Here is a 26,842-nt window from a genome sequence, read left to right on the forward strand (position 1 = left end):
TAACAAATAATAAATTTCTTTTATTGCTGCTTTGTAATATAAAATGATTACATCCATGATTCCACAGTAAGGGGCAGTAAAAAAAAAACAACAAAACCATCTGAGTAAGAGGAATGTGATGTAAGCAAGTCATTTTAAAACAAGGACCCACCAGAATGTTTTCTAAAAGTCCCTTCCTATGACACTTCCCTTCCACAGCTCCATCTTACAGTGACATTTGTGTACCCTGCTCTGTGACCAGTGCTAGGGTGGCCAGAAAGAATGGTACAGACATTGTCACCCATGTGCTAACACAGGAGTTAAATCTGGAAAAAGAGTTTAAAAAAAAAAAATCAAACCTCTACAGCAGGACATGGATTAAACACTTTCTTTCCTCTCTGGCTCTAAATACCACTGAATGGGACTCATGAAGTAGGGGTGTTCAAGGCCAGGCTGAGGTGGCAGACTTCTTCCAGGCCCAGAGAACATTCTGCACTGCAGCTGGCCTGAGAGAGGAGTTCACACAGTCCCTTGTGCCACTGGACACAGCAGCACTTCCAGACAGTTCTTTCCAAGGACACAGATGGTGGCAATGGCTACAAGGACAGTGTGTTAGACTGAGGTGGGATTTCTCACCAAGGAGACACATGATGAGAGACTAGGACACCACTAGGTTTTGCTAAAACAATAATTACTGTCGGGTATGGAACAAGAGCCCCAAGCAGCCGCTGAGTCTCCAGGTAGATGGATAATTTTAAGTATATGCCCTGCTTTATCTTCAATCCCAAGTTCAATTACCCTGTCCTTGCACATGGGAAACCAAGAGTGAGTATCTGAAAACAAACTTAACCATACTGGTCTTACTGGTGAACTGTCCAGGCTCTTCCATCCACCAAGAATGCACCATGCCAGTTAACCAAAAGAGATGTTTGAACAAGATTATCCTTCCCCACCAGGAAGTGAGATCTTCAAATGTCTCCTTCAGGTCCCTCCAGAAAGGAAAAAAGGCATTTTACTGGTGACAGGTCCAGGTGATACAGTCCCACTGGATGAGGATGCACCCTGCAACCTCCTCTGTCCTCTCTGAGCTCACTGACTCAGCGTCGCATTTGCTGGGCCTTGCTGCGCCTGCCTGAAGACAAGCTCCTTGAGTTGATCCAGTCTGCTGTCCCTTAAGGCATCCTGAATGGCACTGAAGAAACCAAAGTAGTGCTGGAAGTTGTGCATCATGAGCAGGACACCGGCCAGCAGCTCGTTGGTCACCAGGAGGTGATGGACGTAGGCACGAGTGTGCCTCTGACAGCAGTAACAGCTGCATCCTTCCAGCAAAGGGCCAAAATCATCGTGGTATCTAAGGAAGAAGCAATATTGGGTAACATCAGAGCTAAGAAGACCCATCCAAGCAATAAAAAGTACCCCTGTAACCACCTGGCCTTTTTCAGGGACCTGAGCCTTAAAGCCCTGAGGTCCTTAATCCAGATTTGCTGACAACTCAGACCAGCACCACTGGCACAAAGGACTACAGGTATCAGAGATGGTTTGGGTTGGAAGGGACCTTAAAGATCATGTAGCTCCCACACCCTGCCATGGTGTGGGACCGCGGCTACTGAAAGCCCCAGGCCTCCTCATGCTAGAACTCACTTCAGAGCCAAGAGGCTATACATTTAAATCAGAATAACTCTGACTACATCAGAGCTAACAGCAGAGAGAGGCCTCCTCTGTGTCTTCCCTGGCAGGAAAGCTGCAGTGCAAGACAGCTGTCACAAGGTTTATAAAGGAGAAAGTCACCAAAACCACAGATTTACTAATCCCCCTATTCACAAAACAGTATTCTGCTCTACTGTGAGATGCACCATTTCACTGAGAGAGCAAAGCAACACAATTGTCTACTCAAGACAGCCTGGAAGTACCTGTAACAAAAAGAAGGAAGGACAAGTCGTAACATTGGCCAAAGTTTTTGTGAAGTGTCCAGAAATGGCAGAACTGCTCTGCAGCTGCCCAAACTGAGTCAAGAGAGTAGAGGGTCTCCACAGTTTAAATAAAATCTAGTATCTCAAGATGACCAAAGTTAGATGTGGAAGACCAAAGTGATTCCCAGACCACCTCTGTGAACCTATGGTCTTTCAGCTGAGACATAATTATGACCAGAGAACGTTTGCTGGATAAATGATCAGAAAACCCCTGGTTCTAGGTCAGGCAAAGGACAGCGCTTTCAGAGATAGGCTGTTGTCTGGTAACAAGCTAGAATGCTTGTCCAACACTCTACACTCAGTGTCCAGAAGTACTCTCTTCAACAGCTTCATGTTTTATGAAGTCTCTCATCCAGCTGCTGACCAGCTGCAAATAAATACAGAGGACAAAGCATCATATTTAGTCATAAAGCTGCAGGTACCCTCCTCACAAATTCACATACTTTTTATCCTTCAGAGATATCTCAAATGGTGTCATTTCTGGGTCAGCTTTGGAGACATCCTCCTGGTCTTCTTGAGCACCATTCTTCTCCAGGTCCTGGGTCCCATTTTGTGTTAAAACTGATTAAATTAAAAAGACAACAGCCTTAGAACAGAGGGCAAGGGCAGAGCAAGGGTATTAGAGTAGATATTTCTGCTACTTTCTTGCCAACTGAAAATTCCTGCCGCAAGTTTCCGCCTCTTTCTTCTAGAAAGCAGATATTTTACTTTAATTGCTGTAGGATAGTTAACACAAATACACTTTTAGATGATCAAAACAGCAAGAGACAAGTGAAACTAATAAACTAAAACTAATCAAAAGTAAGAGCTGAAACAACAGTATAACTTTTTGCTGCTCTACTGAGCTGAACTCTTTATAAATTGTCAAAAGTATTTTGTCTGAACTGCATGCTGAATAGAAAGCAATCACCTGAACAAATGGATTTTATTGAGATTTTGTTAGAGTAGACAGACAACTCATCTGCATTCAGTCATTCTGCCTTCCATGCTGTGATCACTCAGGGATTTAGATGCCTCTTGTTTTTTTTTTAAAAAAAAAAACAAACCCTGGAATCAAAATAGGCTGGTAGCACTAATTCATAAGAGGTAGGTTCCACACCTGCCTTTTCAGCATCTATCTGAAAAAATAAAGAACCATCCCATGATTTTATAGGTTTGCATTTTTAAGTTTGTTCTTCAGGAGAAGGAGATGTATCTGGAAATACCAATATTACTGTTTGCATCATCCATGCCTACTGTGTTTAAAACAGACACAGGACAAAACCACTGCCATTACCCTTATTAAAGCCTTATAATTTAAGAATAAAATAAGACAAGATAAGGAACAACAAACAAAGAAAAGGGTTAAAAAAATAGCAGCAAGCACAAAGAAACAAGATGTTCTGTTCCATTCAGCTGGCTCTGAATTATCTAGGCATGAAAAGCCACTCGGTTCTACCCAAGAGAAAAAAATGTAAGATGTTCCCCTGTATTAAAAACATTTAATAGGCCGAAACAAAACAGCTGCTTGAAAGACATTTGATAGGTGCTTTAATGGGTGATACACATTCCCATCTCACAGTGTAATCAGTTATGAACAGAGCATTTTGGTTTTGATATAAACCTATGCATGCAAGGATAGAGAGGAAAACTGCCCAAATAAATGGGAAATTTCTGACAGCCAGAAAAAGAACTTCAAAAACATATTACTACAACAGACACATATTAATTTAATTCTAGAGATAGCTTAATAGGTCCAGCCTTTAGTGCTAATGGTAACAGAAAACTTGCCAATTGTTTTAAACTAAAACCCCTCTATTCAAGATGTGTTTAAGAAATGTTTAATCATCACATTTTGGTTAATGAGACATTCAGAGGCCTCAAGTTTTACTCAACAGATTTCACACCAAAGCACCCCACCTTCAACCACACGTGGTAGTGGAATCCCAGCTTTTCCAGTGGTCACTGCACTTACTTATTTCAGGAACAAAGCCCTCAGATACAGATTCCTCCCAACTATGAATTATGCTTACCACAATATAAAATGTAAAAACTGTAACAACCACCAAGAAGTGTACCTGTTGCTTCAGGATCTGGGTGGCAGTCGTAACTGAACACCAAGGCACAGCCTCGCTCCGTCACTTGGAAGGGAAAGAAGCTCTCAAAAATGTCCACTCCTCTTTCAATGCACTCAAGCACCTCATCTGGTTTGCCTACACCATGAATGATTCTGTAGGAGACACACAGGAAGATGAATCTACAATATTCTGAGTAGAAGCAAGCAGGTGCCTGAAGGAAAGGACCTCCAGGTCCAAGCACATGTAGCTTATCTCTGCAACTGCTAAGAGTCATCACTCAGAACTCCCTGTGCTTCCACTTCCCCACCTCCAACCTACCCAGTACATAACAGGCTTTTCATTATGTGCCCTTTGGAAGACAGCAATAACCCCTCATTTACTGTGGAAAAACCCCATTCTGTTCATTGTGTTTGAAGTGATTTGTAAGTGATTTCTTTCACATACATGTAAATACAACAAGATTCATAACATCTGTGCCACAGAACAGGTATTTTCCTTAACCATGTTTGTGCCCCAGTGAACTACCAGACACATGGACCCTTTTGTTTGTTAGCTGTTTAGAAGAAGGTCTAGAGAGCAGGAGATACCTGGTCAAAGATACAAGTCCTTCAGGTGACAGACACATCCTATTGCACCTGGAAAACTGCCTGGGGGAGAATGCACTAATGAAAACTGTCACTAGAAAGAGAAAACCTCCTTGCTTCAGTTTTCCCTTCTCTTTACACTCTACCTGCTCAAATGATTTACCCAAAAACGTGGGCTGTAACATCTCCTGAGACATGGCATTAAGAGCCAGGAAGAGCCTGGCTGGATTGCCATCAATGGTAATAGAGATCCTGCTGGCAGCCAAATTTAGTTGGCAGCTTCACCAAGGGTGGGTGAAGAGTAAGAGAGTACAGCAGTGCCTGCTCTCCTGCAGGTGCATGGCTGGGCTGAAAGCAGTAGAAGTTAATGTAGGGCAATGAGCTAAACAGATAATTAGGAAAATACACAGGGGCTGATAAATGAAGTCACAAGGTGCCATTTTTAGTCACTTTTCTAAGTACTCCAATTAAATTGATGAGCACAGAATAAGGATAGGAGAACTTTACAGCATGAGTGTTTTATGTTTCAGGTTCCCATGACAGGGAGAAAATTATATGCAAAAGTCAAAACAGTAGCTCTGCATATATGATCAAAGCTTTGCTGAAACTCATCTCTGCAAGGTAAGGACAAACATTTGCTCTTGCAAGGGTTCCTATACTATTGGAAAGGAAAACTAATTTTATCAAGAGACTTCAGCCCCTTTAGGTACATGAAAGGACTCTTCATAAAGAGTACATTCATAAGATCATTTTACCATCACACAAAAAGCAGCCACTTCTTGAGCGAAGCACAGAAAGTGTTTTTCTTCTAGAGAATTTCATGCTGGGTTAGAACAGAGCTGGTAAACAGCTTCTCCAGCCAGAATGGCAAGGGTGATTCAGGAGCAAGGACTGTCTGAAATTCACTTGAGGTACTTCCAAGACCCCCAGGGGCTAACCAGCTCTCTTCCTACCAAGAGTTCAGAAACACTTGTCTTAACAAGACAAGCAAACTATTTGATAGATGAGGCAGATGCACTGGTAGCCACTGAGGTTAGCTGAGCAGATTGGACTCTAATGCTCCCAGGGGATCTTTTAAGTAGCTCAACCAGACAGGATAGCAACAACACAGCAAGCCTCCTAATTGTCAGGAAAATTCAAACCCCAGGCACCACTAAGCAAGAAAAAGCTGCAATACCAGACACAGTGCTCTTGCGTTTAATTTCCTTTTAAACACCATTATGTCAGAGCAATGCTCCGTTAGCAAAGGGAAGCAGGAACACAATGGGGCCTCAGTCATTCTCTTCAGGAAATGATGAAAAAAGCAACCATATTATTTCTGTAGCAGTTGCTCTGGTAAGAGCAATCCAGCAAGCTCAAGCCAATAAAAAAACCCTCTATACTTGGGAACCATTAGCAAGTATTAGCACACATTTTCAAGAAGTCTTTAGTTACTGCTAGTCAGTTATAAGGATCAAGAAAGCTGCCACTCCTGTCCAGTCCTCGGCATGGGTCTGATGGGCACAACTCAGATATGCAAGAAGTCCCACACTGTCCAAGAAGAGAATACTGATGTTCTGGGCTAGCCTACACCAAAACCCCGAGTAGTGCACAGGCTCGGTACCTCAGGTACTAGGACAGAGCTGGCTACTAAGGTCGTGTAGGAAGCACTGATTGATTCTGCCAGCACCCCTCTCTGCCATCTGTCAGTTCAGGCCAGAGAGAACTGGAAACATGACAGTTTTACTGGGGAGAAATCCCTGCTAAATATCTTGATAACAATGTTTTTTTTTGAGCTGAACTTCAAGTAAGCCATGGCCTCCAAGACCAAATGCAAGTAACCCTGAATATCCTACCTGTAACTCTTCCTCAAACCCACAGTATGAGCAAAGCCTGGTGCCAGTTGCAGCCAAAAACTGAAACAAGTGTTGAAGACTGCAGTCTGACAATGGTAAAATTTATGCAGCCTGGCACACACAGAGCTGTGCAATACAGCGATTATTCCTACAGGGAAACTGCACAACAGCCTGTAGATGCTCCTCATAATAGGACAGATGGATTTCTTGGGGTGTTGCCCACACAACTTACCTTGGTTTATCCTCTGGCAGCTCTGCTGTGACAGAAGCTATCAGTTTCAACTTGGTTTCCTTGGCCATGGCACTTCCCTGGAAGCCATCGAGCAGAAAGCCACCGACAGGCCGCTTGGCAGTCTCCCTGGCTGATCTGAGCCTCTCTTCCAAGACATCTCCACCTTCAATTGCCCCAAACATTACACTTCCTTGTAGTTCCTGCCCCAGGAGAAAGCTGCAAGTGTTAGAGCATGCTCTGCCAAAGACATGAAAGACATCTTACAGCCGAGGCTTCAGATGTCTGCTACTTAAGCCCCACATTCTCAGAAATTTGGCAGAACCATGGGGTTTCATCTCATGTAAGACTATTCCCCACACAACACTGTAAGAAATGGGACTAGCAGAGACAAGATTCTGCTCCTTGCCTTGACACTAACTCAGTGAGAATTTTGATGCCACTCTTCCCACCTCCCTACAGAAGGCAATAACCACACAGAATCGCTGTACATGACTTTTTATGGATGGGGTCTCAACAATAGATGTGTTGGTGCAAAATACAAAGCAGGTACCAGTATCCTGTCTGGTCAGACACCAGATGTCACAGGGAATTCCCCTTCAGGAGATACAAACACCAACTCCTGTCACCTGTTTTCCCTCCTAGAGCAGACTCAGATAGTATGTCTCCTTTCATTAAAAGGAAGTTTCAAAGCTGCTGGAAGAAATAAAGAATAGCACTGACTAATTCTATCAAATCCTCCCTCACTTGGAACTAAGAGGACTTCAGAGCAAAAAGATGGGTTTTCTCAATTTGAGTAAGAAGATCCCACTTTGCCCATACATCCAATAACAAGGTAAGTGAAAGAAACGCATCACAACGCAAAAGCAGAACGAAAAATCCTAAAATGTAGCTCTCTTCAACTAGTAGAGATGAGGGGTGATCCTGGTGCAGGAGACAATTTACTAAAAGAAGGAAGGAAAATTCATTGTGCTACTGGTTATACCTAACTCTGAACTGTAAGCTGAGCATTCTCTGATACACAAATGTGACACAATTCCCTACTAAATCCCATCCTGGGGCTGCTCCAGGATGCAGCACAGACCAAGAAACACATGCAGTGATACTCCCTCAGTATCTTGGGGACCTTACCGGTGATTTTTCTTGCAGTTGAAGGCATATATCCAAGAAGGAAAGAGACCTATCCACGGACTTCTTGGCTCTTTTTCTGCCAGCTTCCCCAGAAATGGTGTCTCCATCAGAGATGCACTGGAACCAGTCTGGCTGGATGGCCCGCTGGATGTCCATGAACTTGGAAGCTGTCAGTTCCATGCGCCCTGAGCTTCCCCACAGGGAGACCGCCTGTACAGGAAGAACAGGGATGAACAGCAGTTGCAAAGGACAGCAGATTTTAAGGGTGAAAGGAGAGAAGGAATTGCTCTGGTGAAACACCAGATACTGGAATGATAGCTCATTAGATAAGTTCCCCTGGAGCAGGGCTCAAATAATCAGCTGCACTTGGCACAATGAATGAAAGGAGATAAATGACTGAACTGGAATTTCTAAGATACTCTTTGGTGAAACCATTCCACTCAACACTGACTTCGCCTCGTTTAAAAATCTGACATAGAACTGCTGGCCTCTCATCACACAAATTAGTGGCAGAATTGGGAAAAAACACTAAAAAAAAACCTTTGACTTCCCACCTAATTTGTTGTCTAGTAAGCAGAAGGTTATAAAAAGCAGCAAAAGCTGCAATGGCAGATACAAGTTGCTAATTTTCTGTACAAAATGCAAACCCAAGAAACTACTTCCTCTTCTGAGCACTTAGCTCATACAATACACATAAATGTATGTGTTTATATAAACCATACAGACTGGGAAGAAGACAAAACTAGTTAAGCACTCACTCTTAGAACCTAATGTTATTTTAAGTCCCAAATCCAGCAACTCTAGAAAGCACTGAATATCCAAACTGAGACAACATGCTCATTAAGATTTCACACACAATCTTCCCTGTTTTTTCCCATCCTGCCAGCACACATGGGACCCAATCCTCCATTTTTATTCTGTGATACCCTCAAAAGAATTTAAAGCAAGACAAAAGCACACGGACAGAGTGGTTATCTTACCTGAACACCTCCAGGCTAGCAGATGTCAACATTCAATTCACTAAACATTCAGATTCACAAAATGTTCACATTTTAGCCTATTTTGCAGAATCTGTAATTAACCTGTGAGTGCAGCTTGGCCATCACTTTGGTTATATTATTATCAGGCTTGTGAAACTGCTGCTCCAAAACTTTAAAGGGGTATTCAAGTAGATTAAGTAAAGGGCTCAAGTCCTTTGGAAGTCAGCTCTTTTCATCTACAATTCTGTTCATGCTTTTTTTAAATGAGAAAGGGTTTTCAGCCATCAGAAACAGTATATAGCTTGGAGTGTTATGGGCACTTTTTGGGGCCTGAGGGTTTAAACACATTCTCCTAGCCTATGCCAGACAGACAGATTAAGCAGTGCAGTCCTCATGCATACTAATTTGCAAATTGAATTTCATCAGCAGATGCAAAAAATACAAGCAGAAGCATATTTTTTTTTTTTTTTTGTCTGGTCTCCACAAAGACCCAAAAGGATTGCACAAGTATGCCACGTGACTGTTGTCCATCTATTCATCATTCTGATTACTTCTGGCCTTATCAGCCAATTTTGCTAAATTTGAATAAAATCAGAAGTCTCCAAAGCAATAAATTTTTTTGCAAATTTCCAACTGGTAAAAAGAGCAACTCCAAAAGGAGTTGCAAAATTTGCATCTACAGAGTAACTGAAACATAGCAGCTGTGTGTTGCTCTGCAGCAGCATTTTGTTCAGACAGTACCTGCTGCCTCTTATTGTGAGGGCATCAAGAACAGCTGGTGAAGGCAGGCAGAGGAAAGTCAGAGTTGTCTGAGCCAAAGGGCAGGGTGTTATCACATCTAGTTACCTTCATTCTGTTCTTGAGAGGAAAAAAGCTGCTTTAATAAACAAAACAGCCATGCAGCTTAGAGAGCTGAGCATTATCCTGTGATTATTTAAATCCAGCCAGTGCTAGGCTTTCTGGAACAGAGCTTTCTGTCCCATTGCTTTCAAAAGTATTTGTCAGCACAGATCCAGCTGCAGAAAGCCTTACAACAAGGTGACAAATATCTTCACCAGCTTATTTAAGAAACCCAAAAAAGTCTGAATCAAATTCCCAACACCCATGCTTAGATTGCTGCTTTCACCTCAAAGCTGCACAACAGTGGGACAAAGTAATCCCTTCCCTGCAGAGAGACAGACTCAGCCTGGATCCCAGCAGCAAGGAATATACACTGACAGCTGTATGGCAGGAGCTATCCTCTGTCACTCAGTGACCTTCCACCAATTGTGGCCATACCCAAACAGGCCTTGGGACTGAGTGTATCTGAGCAGGTGCCAGGAGCTCCAGCACAGAGCTGCGTCAGGCAGCAGGCAGTGTGTGGATTGCACAGGCAGTGTGTGTGCCTGTGTGGTGGAACCAGCAAACTCCTGGATTGCTGAGACACCCTCCTGCAAAAATTCTGATGTCCTTTCCCTTTGTGAGCCTGTAGCAGGCTGTGTGTAAATACACACACAGGGGTTCAGATTTACTGTTTATCAGTGGTATGAGAATAAGCTTGTATAGCAAATATGCCAAAACACAGGTATTTTCTTTTACTGTCATTCAAACCGCAACAGCATGGTAGTCCAGAGCTCTCCTTTCTACCTGAATTGCTACTTAACTGCACAGGAACCATTCAGGGAACATGCTACCAAGTAAGAACATAAACAAGCTTCATTTAGTTGGAGGTATGAGCATGTAAATAAATGACAATCCTCTTTGTGCAAGGATTTATTTTGCTAATCTTGTGGCTGTCTGAGCATACCCACAGAGATGAAGGGAGCACTGCCAGATTTCTTTTGGGAGCTTTAAGAGGACCCTTTCAAGTCTTTAGAGCTACTGTACCTTGTTACTATTGTAGCCAGAGGGGCACGGAGTGACTGGGTCATGAAGGGAGCAGTAGAGCACAGCATCTGGCATACCTGAAAACAGAGAGACAGATCCAGAGCAGAGTTTCATGAACCAAAGCAAAGTTAATGCAAAAATGTGGCCTGCAGATCTGCAAAAGGGAAAAGGGTATTGTCCCCGACACAAGTACATCCATTCTGATGAAGAAAATATTGTTCATCTATCTCTCAGCACCAAAGAAGGCAGACTTCTTCCCCAGCTTTGCTAACTACTCTTGGAGAAGAGTGCAGCAGCAGGAGAAACCATGAAACAATACCCTTTGGTTCTGCAGCCTGCATAGATGCTCTGGGATTTATTTATGTTTCTTCTTGATTAATACTCCACCTATTAAAATTCTCCAGACCCAATAGTTGACTCACTTGACCACTCAACTGATGACTGATACACTGGAGACACAATCCAAACTAGCAACAATCCCAAGCCTAGGACTTTTAAGGAAGGACAAAGTAGAATCATGGAATGGTTTGGGTTGGAAGGGACCTTAGAGATCATGCCCCATGGGTAGGGACACCTTCCACTAAGACCAAGTTGCTCAAAGGCCGATCCAACCTGCCCTTGAACATTTCTAGGGATGGGGCACCCACGAGTTCTTTGGGCCACTTGCTCAAGTGGCTCACCACCCTCCCAGAACGGAACAGGAGGAGAGTGAGAGAACATATCAACTACACAAATGAGAAATTTATCATCCCTGCCGGACTGGAGGTTTCAAATGTCAGAAAGCTAGACAGTATGTCTCAGTGACAGACAGCCTTCTCTTCAGAGACAGCCACTGAAACATACAAAGCCTCCAGGAAGTTCTAGACCAATACATTTTTCAATTTTTCTTAAAAGAGTAAATTGCTCTAAACAGGTGAAGTTTATTGAAAGTTGGATGCAAACTTCCTTTAGAAAGCCAAACCACAATTATTTTATATATAATGAAATGCATGTCCCAAATTTCCATGTGCTTTTTAAAAACCTAGAACAAATAAAACAAGCTTTGGCAACTCGTGGTTTTTTTTGGTTTTTCTTCTGGCAAAATGTGCTAGATTCTATACACAAAGAAGTGTATAGAATTATACACTTTCTGTGAATTATAGAAATTACAGACACATCATCACTTTGTAGCCTGATTGAAAGATTTTTGGCTATACTAGTGACAACATACTATTTCAAGTCTTCCCTAGTACCACTCTGAGTGAGAAAATCCCTAAATGTGCAAAGCTTACATATTTCTGCCTACTGTACTGCCTGAACATGCTTTAGTGGGATCAACCTGCATAATGTCTTAGATATACAAGCAAATACTTGTACTTTACCCATAAATTTTGCAGCTCCTTCTTTATACTCTTCCAGAACATCATGCATTTCTGCCCTGCAATCCAGATATAGGAACACATTAACTAAGCAGACAACTGTCTAAAGAGTTTGGTGGTTTCATAACTAAGGCTTTTTTTTCCATACTTATGCGTTTTTTTACACTGAACTGGTATTTGCCATCCAGCTGTCAGGCAGTGAAGCAGGGATAGATGTGGAATGCCAGAGTCACAGAGGTCAAGAATCACAGCTCACAACCTGGGGCACTCATAATTCTGTGGCAATAAAGTAAAGCTTTTACCTGCACTGACCAGGGCCCACTGAGTTGATGGAGAGCACGAAGCTAGACTGTGACTTTTTGGAGAGCATTACTAATGTGTTCACATCATTCAACAACTGCACAAGCTTTACCATGTTAATCTTTCCTTTCAGTTGCAACTTCACTAGTTTTGAGAGTTAGTTGCTGCTCCAGTTTTACCTTAAATGTTTTCAGGTATGGGGTACCTAACACTGCTCTGGGCAAGCTGGTCCAGTGTTTCACCACCCTCATTACAAGCGATACGCTCTTACAGTTTAAACCCATTACCTCTTATCCTACCACAACAGGCTCCGATAAAAATCTGTCCCCATCTGTCCTATAATCCCTATAATAACACCAGAAGGCTGGTAAAAGGTATTCCTGGTGCCTTCTCTTTTCTAGGCTGAACACCCCTGTATATCTCTGCGTGTTGTTACATGAATGATCCTCCAGCCCTCCGAGCATCTTTGTGGCGCTCCAAAGGATCCTACAACCCCACATCTTTCTTATGTTGCGGGCTCCAGAGCTGGATGAAGCACTCTCGGTGGGGTGTCAGTAGAGCAGAGGGGCAGAATCAGCCCCCTCGCCCTGCCGCCCACCTCAGGAAAATGACTGCGAAGTCACCACGATCACCAAACGATGGGTTTCGCCTAAAACGCTAAAAATCACGCAGCCCTCCAGCTCCCTTCCCCTCACCTGTCCTACCCCGCCCCTGCACCTCCCTCGGACGGGGAAGGGTACTCACAGGGCGGGCAGGGCGATGTGCGCCACGCCGGGCACGCCGCGCACCTCCCGCAGCGTGTCGTGGGTGAGGTGCGGCGCCGCGCCGCCCCGCGTGTACAGCAGGCAGCCGGGCAGCGCCAGAGCGCCGGCCCCGCCGCGGCCCAGCCCCGCCAGCGAGCCCAGCCGCCCGCCGCCCGCACCGAGCAGCGTCAGCCTCATCCTCGGCCCGCGGCGCCGCCGAGGGACGCGGGGAACGGGGACGCGGACGCGGAGAAGGCGGAGAACGGGGCCGCTCCGCGCCGGGCGTCATCAGCGGGCGCCGGCGGGCGGGCACCGCCCTTCCGTTGCCATGGCCGGGAGAGGCGGGCGGCGGGCGGCGGTGCCCGGCGCGGCCCTCACGGGGCAGCGCCTCCCGCAGGTAACGGGGCACGGCGGGGGGAGCGCGGCCCGCCCGCCCTCAGCCGCTCGGGGGGCGCCGGGGGCTTCCCTGGGATCCCGCTGCCTTGCGATCGCGGGCACTCGGCACGGCAGGATCAGGATGAGGATCAGGGATGAGGTTTCCCAGAGCTGTGCGGTTTGCCGGCGGGTGGGGAGTCTGCGCTGCACTCGAGCGGACGGCGCCGAAGTTGGCGTCGTTAAACTCGGGGTTAGGAAGAGGCACGGGAGGTTGGAACGCTGGCTGTGGCTTTCCTTAGTCCCTGCCGAGGTTTGGAACAATGGGCCAATGCGGGATAACTTGCGCAGTGACATTCAGGGTCAGGTTAGCTCTGGGTAGCCTGAGATGGTTGAAGATCAGAGATTCATTATTCAAAAAGACCGCTAAGATGACCGAGTCCAACCATTTTTCCAGTACCACCATGTTCACCACTAAGCCACATCCCCAGGTGCTACATCCACAGGTTGTCTGAACACTTCCAGAAATGGTGACTCAACTTCTTTCTTGGGCAGACTTTGTCAGTGCCTGGTCTCCCTTTCAGTGAAGAGATTTTTTCTAATATACAATCTAAATATCCCATAACAAAACTTGAAACTATTCCCCCTTGTCCTGTCACTTGTTACCTGGTCTCTCCTCCACCCAGCTACATCCTTCTTTCAGGTGGTTGTAGGGAGTGAAAAGTTCACCCCTGAGCCTCCATTTCTCCACATTAAACAATCCCAGTTCCCTCAGCTGCTCCTCTAGACCCTTCAGCAGCTTTGACCTTCTCTGAATACACACCTCAATGTCTTTTCTGAATTCAAGGGCCCAGAACTGGTCCCAGGACTCAAGGCAGCCTCAGCAGTGCCGAGTACAGGGGGACAATCTCTGCCCTGCTCCTGCTGGCCACGCTATTGCTGATACAGGCCAGGATGTCATTGACCTTCGTGGCCATCTGAGCACACTGCTGGCTCATGTTCAGCTGCTGTCAACCAGAACCCCCAGGTTCTTTTCTGCCCGGCAGCTTTCCAGCCTGTAGTGCTTTTCCCAGCCTGTAGTGCTGCCTGGGGTTGTATCGCTGCAAATGCAGGACCTGGCACTTGGCCTTGTTGAAATTCAGGCAGCTGGCCTCAGCCCATCAGTCCAGCTTGTCCAGACCCCTCCGCATAGCCTTCCTGCCCTCAAGTAGAGCAACACTCCCACCCAGCCTGGTGTTACCAAAGCTGTCCCTGCTCATGGCAGGGAGGCTGGACTAGATGATCTGTAAAGGCCCCTTCCAATACAAACTCTATAAAGAATAAGGTGTTTTGTTGCTAGGCATAAAACTCAACACACAAAACTTGCTGTTCAGGAGTGTTGCAGGTTTTTTAAGTAAGTAATACAAGATATTTACCCCAAAGCACCATGCTCTGCACCTACAACCACCTAACATCAAAGGAAGTGAATTCCAGGGTGAGGTTCCCTTTGTTTTGTTTCCTTGGGCACACCCATACACGCACCTTCAGCCTGCTTCTTGTGGCAGGTAGGAAAGGGTATCTGCTTCCTCAGGCCGCATCCTGGGCCTCTGGCAGCAGCAGCATAGAGGGAAAGAATTCAGAAATCTGGACTGTCTGGGGCACAGGTGTTACTTGGGAAAACACAGTGACATGTCAGGACCATTAACATGAGAGAGATGAATATGGGACAGGAAGTCTCTAAGCCTGGCTATGACAAAAAGCTGACATCAAATTTCATAGTTGCTGGTCGCTGGGCACTAGCTCAGCAAGTCTCCATCCAGCCCCCAGGGGCTGGGTGTTTCCATTCTCTGTGTTGTCTAGTCTCTGTGTTTGGCACTAATTGCTGAATGAGTGTTTATTGCCTAATGACTTCTAAGTCCAGTTTATGCAATCAAGCAGTTGTACAAATGCATTTCAAAATAAATGTATTTCTTATAACAGCCATGCTGTTTTGTGTTACATTCCCACTGATGTTTGCTCTCTGGAGGAGAAATGTGGATATAGGAAGTGTAAAAATGAATATCCTTAGAAATGTTTTCCTTTCTTTAAGGGAGTGTACCAAGCCTCTGAGTATGCTGTCTCTGAAGATTATTCCCTTCAAATGTCAAGGTGTCCACAGAGGCCTTGGGGTCCTGTGACAAGTTTGGAAACTGCAGAACGGCTGCAAGTTCATCGTGAGGCCCGTGAGGAAGGTGAGGTAAAAATCTGCTTGCCACAAGATGCCTAAAATGAACTGTTCTTGATCCAGCTTTGTGGCTCTGAGCTGAACAGGCTCTTGTAAAGCTTGAGTTCACAAGAAACAGCTTATAATATCTTTCATCTAATGGAGAAAGGCATAAAAAGGATCAATTGCTGGAGTTCAAGGCAGATCTTAAATGGCATACCTGAGAGAAGGATAAAATCTCTGTCTTCTGGAGATATACCTGGTCAAGACAAGGATAAGAACTGCCCTCGAAGGTAAACTGTGTGGTCAAAACCAAGTTAGTGCGCTACAGGAAAGCAGGTGAAATTACCTGACATATTTCTGATAGCAGATTAGCTGTGGAAATTGAGTTGTTCCATGTAAATTTCACATCTATGAATAACAATGTGGTTTTGTTTTGATTCCTATGCAAATTTTCCTTGCTAATTACCTAACAAAGTATTTCTTTTGTAAAGCCTGCAGCCAAAGGTGCTTGCTGAGGTTTGAAAGTAAAGCTGTGGTAGATTTAAAAAACAAAAAGGCGGGAAATTATCACCTATCAGTGCTAGAAATACATCTGCAGTGTAAAAAGCTGATAGAAGAGAGGATTTTAAAAACTGAGTTAACCATTCTTTTAAGAATCAATTAAATGATGAACAAGATGATGACACATCTTAAGAGCATCCTCTTCAAACCAGGAAGTCAGCTTTTTCACTTGTAATCATCAAGGGTTCAACTAACAGCATGGAATACACTCACCTGCTTACAGTGCACTGTCTGAATGCATTATACAGCTAATGGCTCCAAAGGAGCTGGCTTTGCTGTGGTGAAAACCTTTGTCTTTTCCTTTGGTGGAAAGGTTGCTTGCTTTCCTCATGTTTCTTTATTATTTTTGTTTGCTGCCACCTTCTCTGCTAGGATTTTCCTTTTTATAGCTACCAATCCCTCAGAATTGTTCCTAGCTCAACTGAAATTCTTTCACCTGGAATCCATTATTACAATACTTAATGATAGTAACTACACAAAGCCCATTTTGTAAAGAAACGTACCAATAAGAGAAGTGGCAGAAGATTTTTACTCTAGTTACGAGAAGAGCACAAATCCCAGTCAAAAAAGTAACCCTTCCCCAAGGGGCAGGTTGTTTTCCACTCTTCTTTCTGTTATCAGATATATTTCCCTTTTCCTGATCTGGCTGGAGAGATTATGAAAGTGTATAAAAGTGATCTGAAGGACAACGAACATTAGATTTATTTTTTCTTCAAAAAACAGTTTTGAACGACAGTTTGAAAAAGGCTTTATTGCCTTAGAAATACCAGGGAGCATCTTCACTTTGTGTTAGGAGTAGATACTAGGAGCAGCTGCTTGTTCCTGTCCATTGACTGTGTGTCCTACACTGTGTAATGACTCCCACTGGAGTGGCTGCTGGGATCCCGGTTCTTTGTGTGTCCTCACCGTACGGATGGCTGAGGATGGCTCTGTTTCTCATGGGGCTGCTCCCGATGCCTTGCGGTTTACAGCCCTGTGTCCTGCATCAGGAACTGCTTGGCCACCCATGCAGCACCCAGAACACATGAGCTGACCTTGCTTTTGAGAAGAAACTCTGAAAAAGGAATTTTTTCATTTTTCCACAGACGAATGGAGATGCAAACAGTCCATTGAAGGACTTCATACCCAGTTGTTCACTTTTTGGCATTTGTGCTCACTGAGGAGTACTACATCCATCATGGGTGCATTCCTGTAGCTGCAGTCTTAACCCTGAGTCCCAGGTGAAGTTTGCCACCTGACAGATTTGTAATTAGACTCACCAGTTGTTTCTGTGGTACTTGAAAGGGTTAACCTCTACACATAAAGCAAAAGTTTGTCCAAAGAGTGGCTCTTTTGAATTTAGCATATGACAGCCTTGGCCACACATATGGAAACCATCTAAGTGTCTGCAAGCACAGTATTAAAACATATAAAAGCTATCTAAATTATTAATTACCTCATGTGAATTCCATCTCCTTGATAAATGCTAGAAGATAATTACAAGTGATCTAAATTCCTGCAGAATCATAGTGAAAATGAGGTGGAGAAGAATTAATTTCTGATATACATGACAGGGAAAAAGTTTGCTATTAGCTTTATTCCATCTTCTGTTGCAGATCAGGTTTCAGTCATTCCTGGCACGTGATATAACTATCCCATATATCCCATATACATATGTACAATACTGCTAGTTTACACTTAGCCATATTTTTTTTAAGCAAGTGAAGTCATCAGCCTCTTTCTTCATGGTAGCCCAGGAGCTGCTCAATAACTGGATGAAGTCCCAACTGCAACTGGAGCTGAGCGATGGAGAAGAGGAAGTTGACTCTGTCCTTCAGGAAGAGCCTTCTGCAGCTCCTCCAAAGTATGAGCACTTTGATGGTGAGAGCACTGCAAAGCAGGTCCTGGTTTCCTCTCTGAGACTGTGCTGGGGAAGGAGGCTAGGCTTTATGGTTTGTCAGACTGAAAGGTAACAGTTGTTTTAAGGCTGGGCAGTGGACTCAGTAGAAACAAGATGAAATGTGATGATTTTTGTCCCCCTGATCTTACAGCATCTTGCTGGATGGCTGCATAAATGCACCTGGTAAACATTCAATGTCTCCTTTGTAAAAGAGATTTTTTTTTCTTTTGTGAACAGGTATTTTTGAGGCCTGTCAAGTTTATATGGCCAGTTGAGATGCTTAGAGGCAAGACAGTAAAAAATGGATGAAACATTGTTACTGCTCTAGCGTTCAATGGAAGACTGATTAAGGCTGTGGGGATAAATGGAGTGCAGTCAGTGTGTCAGCATTCATCAGAAATGCATTCAGAGTGTGGGGAAGTGATCCCTTTAATTACATTAGGCTTTGTGATCTGAGACAGAAAGGTTTATTCATTTCAGGCTAGCCTGAGATAATCTGAATTTCTCATTTCAGACTTGTGCAGCTATCTGGAATGTGAAATGGAAAGTTCCTCTGTCCAGAAATACCTCCAGCATCTTTTACAGAGTGAAGCTGTGAACTGTGGGATAGCAAAACACCTTAGACTTGAAGAGATCAAGGAAAAAAAAAGACTTGCAGATCCACGAATAATCATGGAGCTCAGACACAAGCAGGTAAGCAGGCAAGGCAGCTCAGTTAAAAGGAATAAGGTGGAGGATTATAGGATTAGAGTAAATGCTCAGTGATAGCTCCCCAGTATTCTCTCAGAGCCTGCAATAATCTCTGGCTTGGAACTAACTACCCAAAGATACTCTTCCACAGTTCAGCTGAAACTTTACTGCATTTCCATGTGCACATCAACCATTCAGCAGTAGCTTGCACAGTCAGCTTTCACCAAAAGTGTTCAGGTTTTCTGCCTTTTTCTGAAGACTGACAGGAAGAGCTGCCACAGCAGTCAGTTCTAAGTTTGCTCCCATTAAGGAATACTGATTAAATTTCACTCTCTCACATGGAGTGTTTTGCTGGTCAAGAGCACAGTCTCTCCAGTCAGTGCCTGCTGTGGATTGGGTTTCTTGCTTAATGTGAAAGGTGGATTATGACCCACTCTGGCTGTGTACAGTGAACTTCAGATTCTTCAATCCTTGGTGTTTGCTTTGACTTTTGCCAGTTTTCTCCTGCCTAGGTGAAAGAAAACCGAATGAGGCATCAGAGGGCTTTAGAGCTTCAGAGACAAGAAGAGTCCCTGAAGAAAGCAATTCTGGCTGAGGCCAGGCTCCAAGCACAAGAAGAGGACAGAAAGAAGGCCCTGCAGGCTAAGAAGGAGGAGGAGGAGATCCAGAGGGAAATAGTAAAGCTGAGAAAGGAAATGGCTGAGAAGAAGCACACCATGGCAAAAGATTGGAGAATGTAAGGAAGGGTGTAGGGGGTGTGGAGAGATAAAAACCACTTTTAAGGTCATTTTGTCAAATATAAGAACAGTGGTGATCCCAAACAAAATAGCTGTTATTGACTTTGAACTCTCCCAAAACCTTTTAGTCCTCTGTTACCAGCACCAGTGGCAGAGTTTTTCACCAGTGGGAAGGTGGGCTAAGAATAGTGTTACCCTTCCCTCAGCCATTTACAATATGTGCATTGAATCACAAAGTAGCAGTGTGTTTGCACCACTGTGCATTCTCTCCATCGAGTCTGTGGCTACATCCAGCTTTGTTAGCATCTAATGCCACATGAAAGCCAATACACAGAAACAAATAAAAGAAAAAAAGTCTGTGTTGAAAGTCTAGTACTTGCAATACTTTCCCTACTATGAAAGAATAAAGAGCATTCTTGGCTGAGAATTCTGCAGAGACATAATTTTTTTTTTCTGTTGAGCTTGGATTGTCACAGAGATCCCACTTTTAGGGATAGCATTTATTTACTTAGGCAGCCCTGGGATGCTAAGTCTTCTTACACAAGTGCTTTAATTAAATATTTAGTAAAATAATTTACTATTTTTTTCTGCCTTCTATGTTTAGGAAATGCACCAGACTGTTTAATAGTCTCTGGGACCCCAAATAATTACAGAGGTGGTTTTTAAGAAGACAAACTTAAAATAATCAGTAAATTTCTAAGATGTAGAGGTGGTTCTCTTAGAATTGGCCAAAAAGATAAGGTATTAGATTGTACATCATGATATTAGATCTATGTGTTTGTTCACTTTGCAGGGAGGGGAAGAGGCAAGAAAAAACTCAGAAGCTGTCAATGCAGGAGGTGTCCACTATGTCACCCACCCTGGTCCTGAAGAGAGAAGAGCAAGAAGAGGAGAAACAGAGAAAGACGCAGGAGTTGCTGCACTGGATTCACACCAGTAAGCAGAGAGTGAGCATCACCTTTCTTTATCTGAGACTCTGAGCTACCTGCCCTTGGCTACCATTTGCAAACCTGAAGTGAAAAGTCCTGGTTATGCAGATTTGTTTACTTTTTAAAAGACATCCTGATACCAGCAAAGTAGGAAAGCAGGGCCAAAAGTGTCTTGTAAGACTAGGAGCAAGAAATCCTGAGGTACCAACCCCACTAGGCCTGAGCCTCAAGTGTATTCAGTGGGACATTTCACACAGAGTTGTGGAAAAGACATGGCTCTCAAGACACATGAGACCATAAGAAATAAGGAGATGTACAGAGGAGGAAGTGGAGTGAGCTTGTTTTCTCTCAAGGAAGGAAATAAAAGGCGAAAGTGGCAGAAAAATGGCCTGAGAAACCCTTACTGTGTGTGTGGCAATTTTAAAGATTGCCTTGAAGACTCTAGTTCAGGAACAGGGAGAGGAAAGAGGAATACTGCAGCCTGGGATGAATACTGAACTGTGGCTCTGAGAGTTGATGCATGCCAGCACATCCACAGTAACAGGTTCCTCAAGGATCCCCTTCCACTGGGTGCAGTAGGATATTTTGTATTACTGCAACAGCTCTTTCAAGGCAAACAAACTTTAATAATTCCTAATAGGAATCTTTGTCTCACCTTCATTATTCAGGTACTATGGTCAGGTCTGGGTTAAATGTGTATCAAATACAACTAAAGAGTGATTTTTTTAGTACTGAATAATTTTATATGGGCAGTCTCAGCAAGAGATAAAGTTCAGGTATACCTGAGTGCAGGTATGAATGCCATCATCACAATGTTTTTAATTAATAGACCAGTCATCATCATTGGTATCTATATATCTACATCTAAGGCTTTTTTCAGCAGAAGAATGTCTCTAAAGGACACAAATTATTCACATGAATGCTTCACAGTATTAGAACAGGAAAGAACCAATCTTTATTCTCTGACTCCAGTATTTATAGATTCTCCACAACGACCAGGGATTGGATAATTAACACCTACCCAATCACACCAATCATCCAAACGTCCATCAAAAGACATTTCTTAGAAGGAATGTGATAAACAACTTATGTTTATAGAACTTTCATGGGAAAGTAACTAAAACTATGAAAACATTATCAGAAGGCTTTAGTTTTCAGGGTGACAGAAGAATCCTGTAGATTTTATGGTGATTCTCCTCACAGCTCAATCCATCTGCCTATCTGCTGGATTTGGGCCTGGCTGCTGTTTAGCAGTACACAACCTCTCTCCAGACACTGTCACAGTCTAAGCTGAGAGGATAAGCCTGAAAGAAACCAAAGAACAATTCAGGACTGGCATAATGTGAGGAGACACAGCTTGGCTGAGATAAGCAATAGTGACATTTTGATTACTTTTCTAAAGCAGAAAGAAACAGCTAATACATTGACTTTTTGTAAGTCTCCATTTGAAGATTTCAGTGAGAGAGGAATGCAATTAACACAAGGCACTATGACAAAAGGGGAACAGCAGAGTCCTGTAAGTTGACCCACTTGGAGGATCAAAATGAACAGTGTCTGCAGTGACAGGGCTAGAATTATGGGGTAGATGAGATAGCAAATTGCTGCTCTGTACAATGTAAATTACTCCCAAAGGCAGTGAGTCTAATTACACAATAGGGGAAAGGTTTGGCTTCCTGCTGGAACAAGGATGAGCTGAGGCCATGTCATAAATTCACTCTAGGAAGTGTCTTGATTTTTGTCTTAAATTTATTTTTTTAAAAAGCAGTAGTTATTCACAGATGTGCTCTTACCTGTAGCATCTTAGACATTTTCTAGTTTTGAAAATATTTTCCCTGTCTCTAGAGATTGTATTTTCATCACTCCTTTCATTCCTTTATACTTGGTGAACTACATGCATTTCACTCCAAAGCATAAAGCCCCTTGATATGTCTTTCTAGACCCTTTCAGCTTTTTGTAGAAGACCTGCACATGTTTTACAATACTTCTTTTTAATCTTTAAGATAATTGTTGGAAATGAGGATTCTAAAAAGAATCTCAAAAAGGAAAGCCAGAATAGGCAAAGGGCAGTGAGGATCAGTATTTGTGTGACAGGCTGTATCTTGTTCATTGCTTTTCTGAAACTCTCCCTTGCAGTGCTTGCAACGACACTTCTCTGCTTGGCTGAAAGTCATTCTGGAGAACAGAATTAAAATGGGAAAAGCCAAAGCCCTTGCTGACTGGAGATGCCAACTGAAGGCCCTGCGAGCTTGGAGAAACTACACTTGGGCTCAGAAAGTAGAGCAGGAGACACAGCAATTCGAAGTTCATCTCCAAGATCAAAACAGGTAGTGCCCTTTTACTGTGGAATTCCTCCTACTGCAGCCTTACTTGGGCAGAGCAGTGATCAAGGACTGTAAAAGGAGCTTGTCAGTTATCCAGCAGGAGGGAAACAGCAGTTTTTTGAGAAAATTGCTACACTGCCTGCAGTCTGCCAGAGGCATTGTGGCACAGATGAAAAGGAGGACAGATATAAACACGAGCTTTAGCACTTTCTGACAAGCCTGTGTCTCAGTCGCTATAGGTATCTTTCCTAGAACTCACCCTGGCTCGCTCTGGACTCCAGAGAATATGAGTTGCCAAATTTATTCCTGATTAATATATTTGCTGTTTCAGTAGAAGTATAGCAGAGATCATTTTGGCCAGTGCCTTTCATTAGGGAGGCTGTTGGATGAATTCCCTATCATCCAGAGAGGATGTTTCCCTTCACAGGTGTCTGGCAGGCTGCAGTGGTGAGACACTGTCACTTCCCATATGCAGCTGGCCAGGGAACAAGATACCTCTTTTGCAGCTATCCTGCATCCCAGAGATGCCACAGGAAATTACAATGTGTGAACCAGCGAAACTTAATTCAGAATAGCAGGCATCCTTTCTGCCCTCCCACTCCTCCTTGGAGGAGCTCGGTCCAACTTCAGCTGGCCTTCAGAGTTAAGCAGCAAACAGACTCAGGAAATGATGTGGCTTTGTGCCTGGGCAGAAGCCTCACTCCTGCCATAACACAAATGTTTTCTCATTTAGGAAAACCCAACTGGCTGTGGAGCACAACCAGCGACACCTCCTGCGCTGCTGTTTTCTGGCCTGGCAGCACTGGAGCCGAGCGGAGACGGAAAAGCGAGAGCTGCAGATCAAGAGGGAGCAGACAAAGAGAAAGATGGAACAGCTGCTGGAGGCTGTGTCACTGGGGAAAGGTGGGGACAGGCCACTGGAGGCTAACAAGCCTGGGACAGCAGAAGTAAACCAACATCAAGATTTACAGCAAGACAAGGTAAATCCTCCTCGTGTAGTTTTGCCTGTTGGCATAGCAGTACTCTTAGAAAGTACTTACTTTATGCAGTCTGAAATAAGGAGTACATTGTTCTAGAGAAAAGCTTCTTTCCCAGGGTGACCCCCAAATACCTGCCCGCAACTGTTCAGAAGTCTAAAAATCAGAGACAAGTGTGAAGGACAATGGATGAGTTTTAAAAATAATCTCTAGTGCTGCCAAAGAACAACCCTTCATGTACTCTGAGTCGCAATGAGCACCCCACCCCCAGATCACTTTTACTGAGAGATTAGTTACATCTTTGATGCCAGCTTAGGCTTAAAAAGAATACCTTGACTGCATGACAAGAGATATTTTTCATGCCAATGCAGCTTTCCTACTTTTAACTATGGGGGAAAAAAAAGGTTGTCACTGACTGTTTCAGGATTATGCACATCACAGGGAGGTAAGAGAGGAGAATCAGAGGTTGATTCCTTAAACTGTCATTTGTCTACAATGTCCACTTTCCCTTCTGTCTACAAAATCTGTACCATATCAGTGCCCTAAGGTATTAGAGCTCTCACACACATATTACAAGTCAAGCTTTCTGTTTACTTAAGTTTAAGCAAAAGTTTATTTCTTACAGTGCTTATACTATCCTAGTAGGCCTGTATTTTTCTTCTGCTGCACTGGTAAAATTTGTGCTCAAGGAATGGGACTGAATTTAGGGTTTGACCTAGAAAGCAGACCTTACAGCTAATGCCTCTTTAGAGAATGATCACGTGTCAGAAAGGTACAGCCTCATTCCCCACTGTGCACCTGTTTTTTGGTAACATTTATCAAAGCTGGAAAAGAGGCATAAGGAAGCACCTTTCAGGCTTCTCTTCCATCTAAAAGGGGACTGTTCAGTAGGTCAGCTGTGTATCACTTGAACAACTGTTTTTAATTTTATTCTCCATCTGAGCAGGAACAACACAGTCCAAAAGGGAGTGTGCTAATCCCCAAGAAATGAGCTGTCCTAAGATGTGCTCCCTAACAAAATAGTCAGGATGTATTCCTGCCAAAGCTCTTGCCTAATCAGGATTTCTTCCTCCTGGTGAAATGGCACTCAGCTCCTTAAGAGTTCTTTTCCACAGCCTCCATTTTGTGCATAATGGGGCCCCTCTGGCCTGCCTGGATAAAGATTGCATAGCTGAGATTACCCTACTTCTCAGGCATCTCACTAGATTTGCATTTTAAAAAAAACTAAGCAGGAAGGGCAGAACAGTGCCTGGTTTTAAGCAATGCCAAATTTTCCTCATTTCTTTTTGTTCTCCTAGCCAACTGAAACTTGCCTCATACAGAAAGAGCCTGATCAGACCAGAGAGCAGTCTTGTTGGGATGTTGTTCGCACATCGCATTTCTGCAGAAACCCCAAATTTGCCTGGGAGATTACAATTAAACATGCAGCCCTGAGTGCCCAGGACCAGGCTACGTACATGAATCAAATAACCACAGTCCTCCAGCAGTTTCAGGCACCCAGTCCAAAGACATCTCCTGCTTATGGTAGTCGTTTTGAGCACCGTCACGCCTTCCAGCAACGTGTGATTGAGGAGCAGAGACAGCAGCTTCAGAAACAGCAAGAGCTGATCCTTAAACTGCAGGAAAATCAGAAGCTGAGCAGAGATAAAGAAGAGGCAGCACAAGCTATGGCTGTAACCCAGACGTTTAACAATTCTGTTTCTCAAACCAGGGAGGAAAAACAATCCAGATGCAAAAATACAACCCCTTTGAGGTATGTGCCCTCAATAAAGCAGGGTCAGTTAGTCATCATGTCTCATTCCCACTCAAGTTGAGCCAGAATTTGCCAGGCACAACATTTCAGTTATGCTAGTGCTATTTGCTGTTCTTCTCAGCTGTGACTTAGCCTCAAAGCAAGTATCAGACTGGACACAGTTCTCTCCTTCTCCCTCCCTGCACTGGCTCAACATCAGGTGATCCATGCAGGATCCACTTAGAAACAGTTCTAACACTAGTGTCCCCCAAAGTAGCAGTAGGGATCTATTTAGTTATGGAAAAAGCATCATCCTCCATATTTCAGACCATGCAGGAGCCCTGGAACTCAGTTCCTTTGCAAGGATGCATAAGAAAGGTGCATCAGACACAATGCAACACAATGGAGAACAGAAACTACAAGGCCAGAGGTGGTAGGTGAGAGATGTAATTTGACCACATTCACTGAAGAATTTCCTTACTCTTTTCTTTCATAGCCCACCTGATTGTCATGGGCCAGGAAACACAAGGGCAGCAATGCAAGGCAGGAAGCCCTCCAGCCGTCTGACCTCACCTCATCCCATACTGAAAGGTATTGTTCTAGATAGCAAACACCATTCCAGAACACTTTTCTCAACAGCTTGTATGGAAGTGTCTCTTTGCCTCAGCTTTGCTGGTTGATAATACTGTGCAAGTGAAATTCTGCACTTTCTTTCCCAGTCTGCTGAGTGCTGTGAGAGAGAGAGCCGTTTTCCTGTCTGAGTCAGGCATCTGTAATACCTGGGACACTGCAAACCCCTCATGTCCACACTTAGTACGCTGTTGTGGCAGTTACTCTTGACCCTTGTGGTTGTCTCAGCTGTGACAAGACTCAGAGAAGCTGTTCAGGGTTTTTTGCCATCAGTCTCATTTCCCTTTGTTATGCATCCAAGTAACACTTAAACTAACCAGTCATTTTCCTCCAGCTTTGACAGAGGTGTTGAGATTTCAGAGGGAATTAAGTGCCTAGCCAATGTTTTATGAGACAACAGTAGTCAGGCTGGAGAAAGAACTCCAGATCCCTGCCTTTTGTAAGATATCTCCCCTTCTCTGGCCACACTGGAACACAAACATGCAACATAGCCTTTTCATCAGTAAACTAGGATCAGGGTTCTGTTACATCCCTAGGTGAAGTTCTGTATCAATGCAGGGTAGTGACAGTCTGCATGAAAGGTTTGTCTGGAATATAATCATTGTGATGTTTCAATACTTTTGGGATCAGCAGACCTTTTTGCCCATGACAGCTGGGCACTAATAGTTGTCTTTCACTACCTGTGTTCAGCTCCAATGCTATCTAGTCCAAGCCATCATGCATCCTGATTGTCCTCAACTCTGTACACCTTAGAGACAGCAAGCATATTTTTCAGAGCATCCAAGCACTTGTGTTTA

At 43.9% G+C, this 26,842-nt stretch overlaps 2 protein-coding genes across 12 annotated transcripts in view; one reads left to right on the top strand and one right to left on the bottom strand.

The window, feature by feature from the left end:
- Positions 1–13,385, bottom strand: QTRT2 (queuine tRNA-ribosyltransferase accessory subunit 2). Of its 2 annotated transcripts, none has more exons than XM_023941457.2 (8): positions 13,034–13,385; positions 11,993–12,048; positions 10,632–10,708; positions 7,786–7,995; positions 6,658–6,857; positions 4,007–4,158; positions 2,393–2,510; positions 1–1,330 (listed from the first exon to the last, which is right to left on the bottom strand). In XM_023941457.2, exons 1-8 carry the CDS (start codon positions 13,228–13,230, stop codon positions 1,069–1,071), a joined length of 1,272 nt encoding a protein of 423 aa, XP_023797225.2. In that variant the 5' UTR covers positions 13,231–13,385; the 3' UTR covers positions 1–1,068. The 2 variants fall into 2 exon arrangements, with proteins under 2 accessions (XP_023797225.2, XP_023797233.2); XM_023941465.2 differs by having other exon boundaries at positions 12,985–13,329.
- Positions 13,281–26,842, top strand: part of CCDC191 (coiled-coil domain containing 191) — a 21,191-nt gene continuing 7,629 nt past the window's right edge. Inside the window, exons 1-10 of one of the 10 annotated variants that reach the window (XM_086882919.1) lie at positions 13,281–13,429; positions 15,473–15,614; positions 17,882–18,010; positions 18,544–18,722; positions 19,232–19,455; positions 20,250–20,403; positions 22,519–22,709; positions 23,440–23,686; positions 24,982–25,436; positions 25,912–26,006. In XM_086882919.1, coding sequence (XP_086739045.1) covers positions 13,361–13,429; positions 15,473–15,614; positions 17,882–18,010; positions 18,544–18,722; positions 19,232–19,455; positions 20,250–20,403; positions 22,519–22,709; positions 23,440–23,686; positions 24,982–25,436; positions 25,912–26,006 — 1,885 coding nt within the window. In that variant the 5' untranslated portion in view covers positions 13,281–13,360. Of the gene's footprint in view, positions 13,718–15,472; positions 15,615–17,235; positions 17,371–17,881; positions 18,011–18,543; positions 18,723–19,231; positions 19,456–20,249; positions 20,404–22,518; positions 22,710–23,439; positions 23,687–24,981; positions 25,437–25,911; positions 26,007–26,842 lie in introns of those variants that run through there. The other 9 variants (XM_086882920.1, XM_086882921.1, XM_023941479.2 and 6 more) reach the window with 9 other exon arrangements.

The sequence above is a fragment of the Cyanistes caeruleus genome, chromosome 3 (assembly GCF_971803275.1).
Source record: "Cyanistes caeruleus chromosome 3, bCyaCae1.hap1.1, whole genome shotgun sequence".
NCBI classification, from domain to species: domain Eukaryota; kingdom Metazoa; phylum Chordata; class Aves; order Passeriformes; family Paridae; genus Cyanistes; species Cyanistes caeruleus.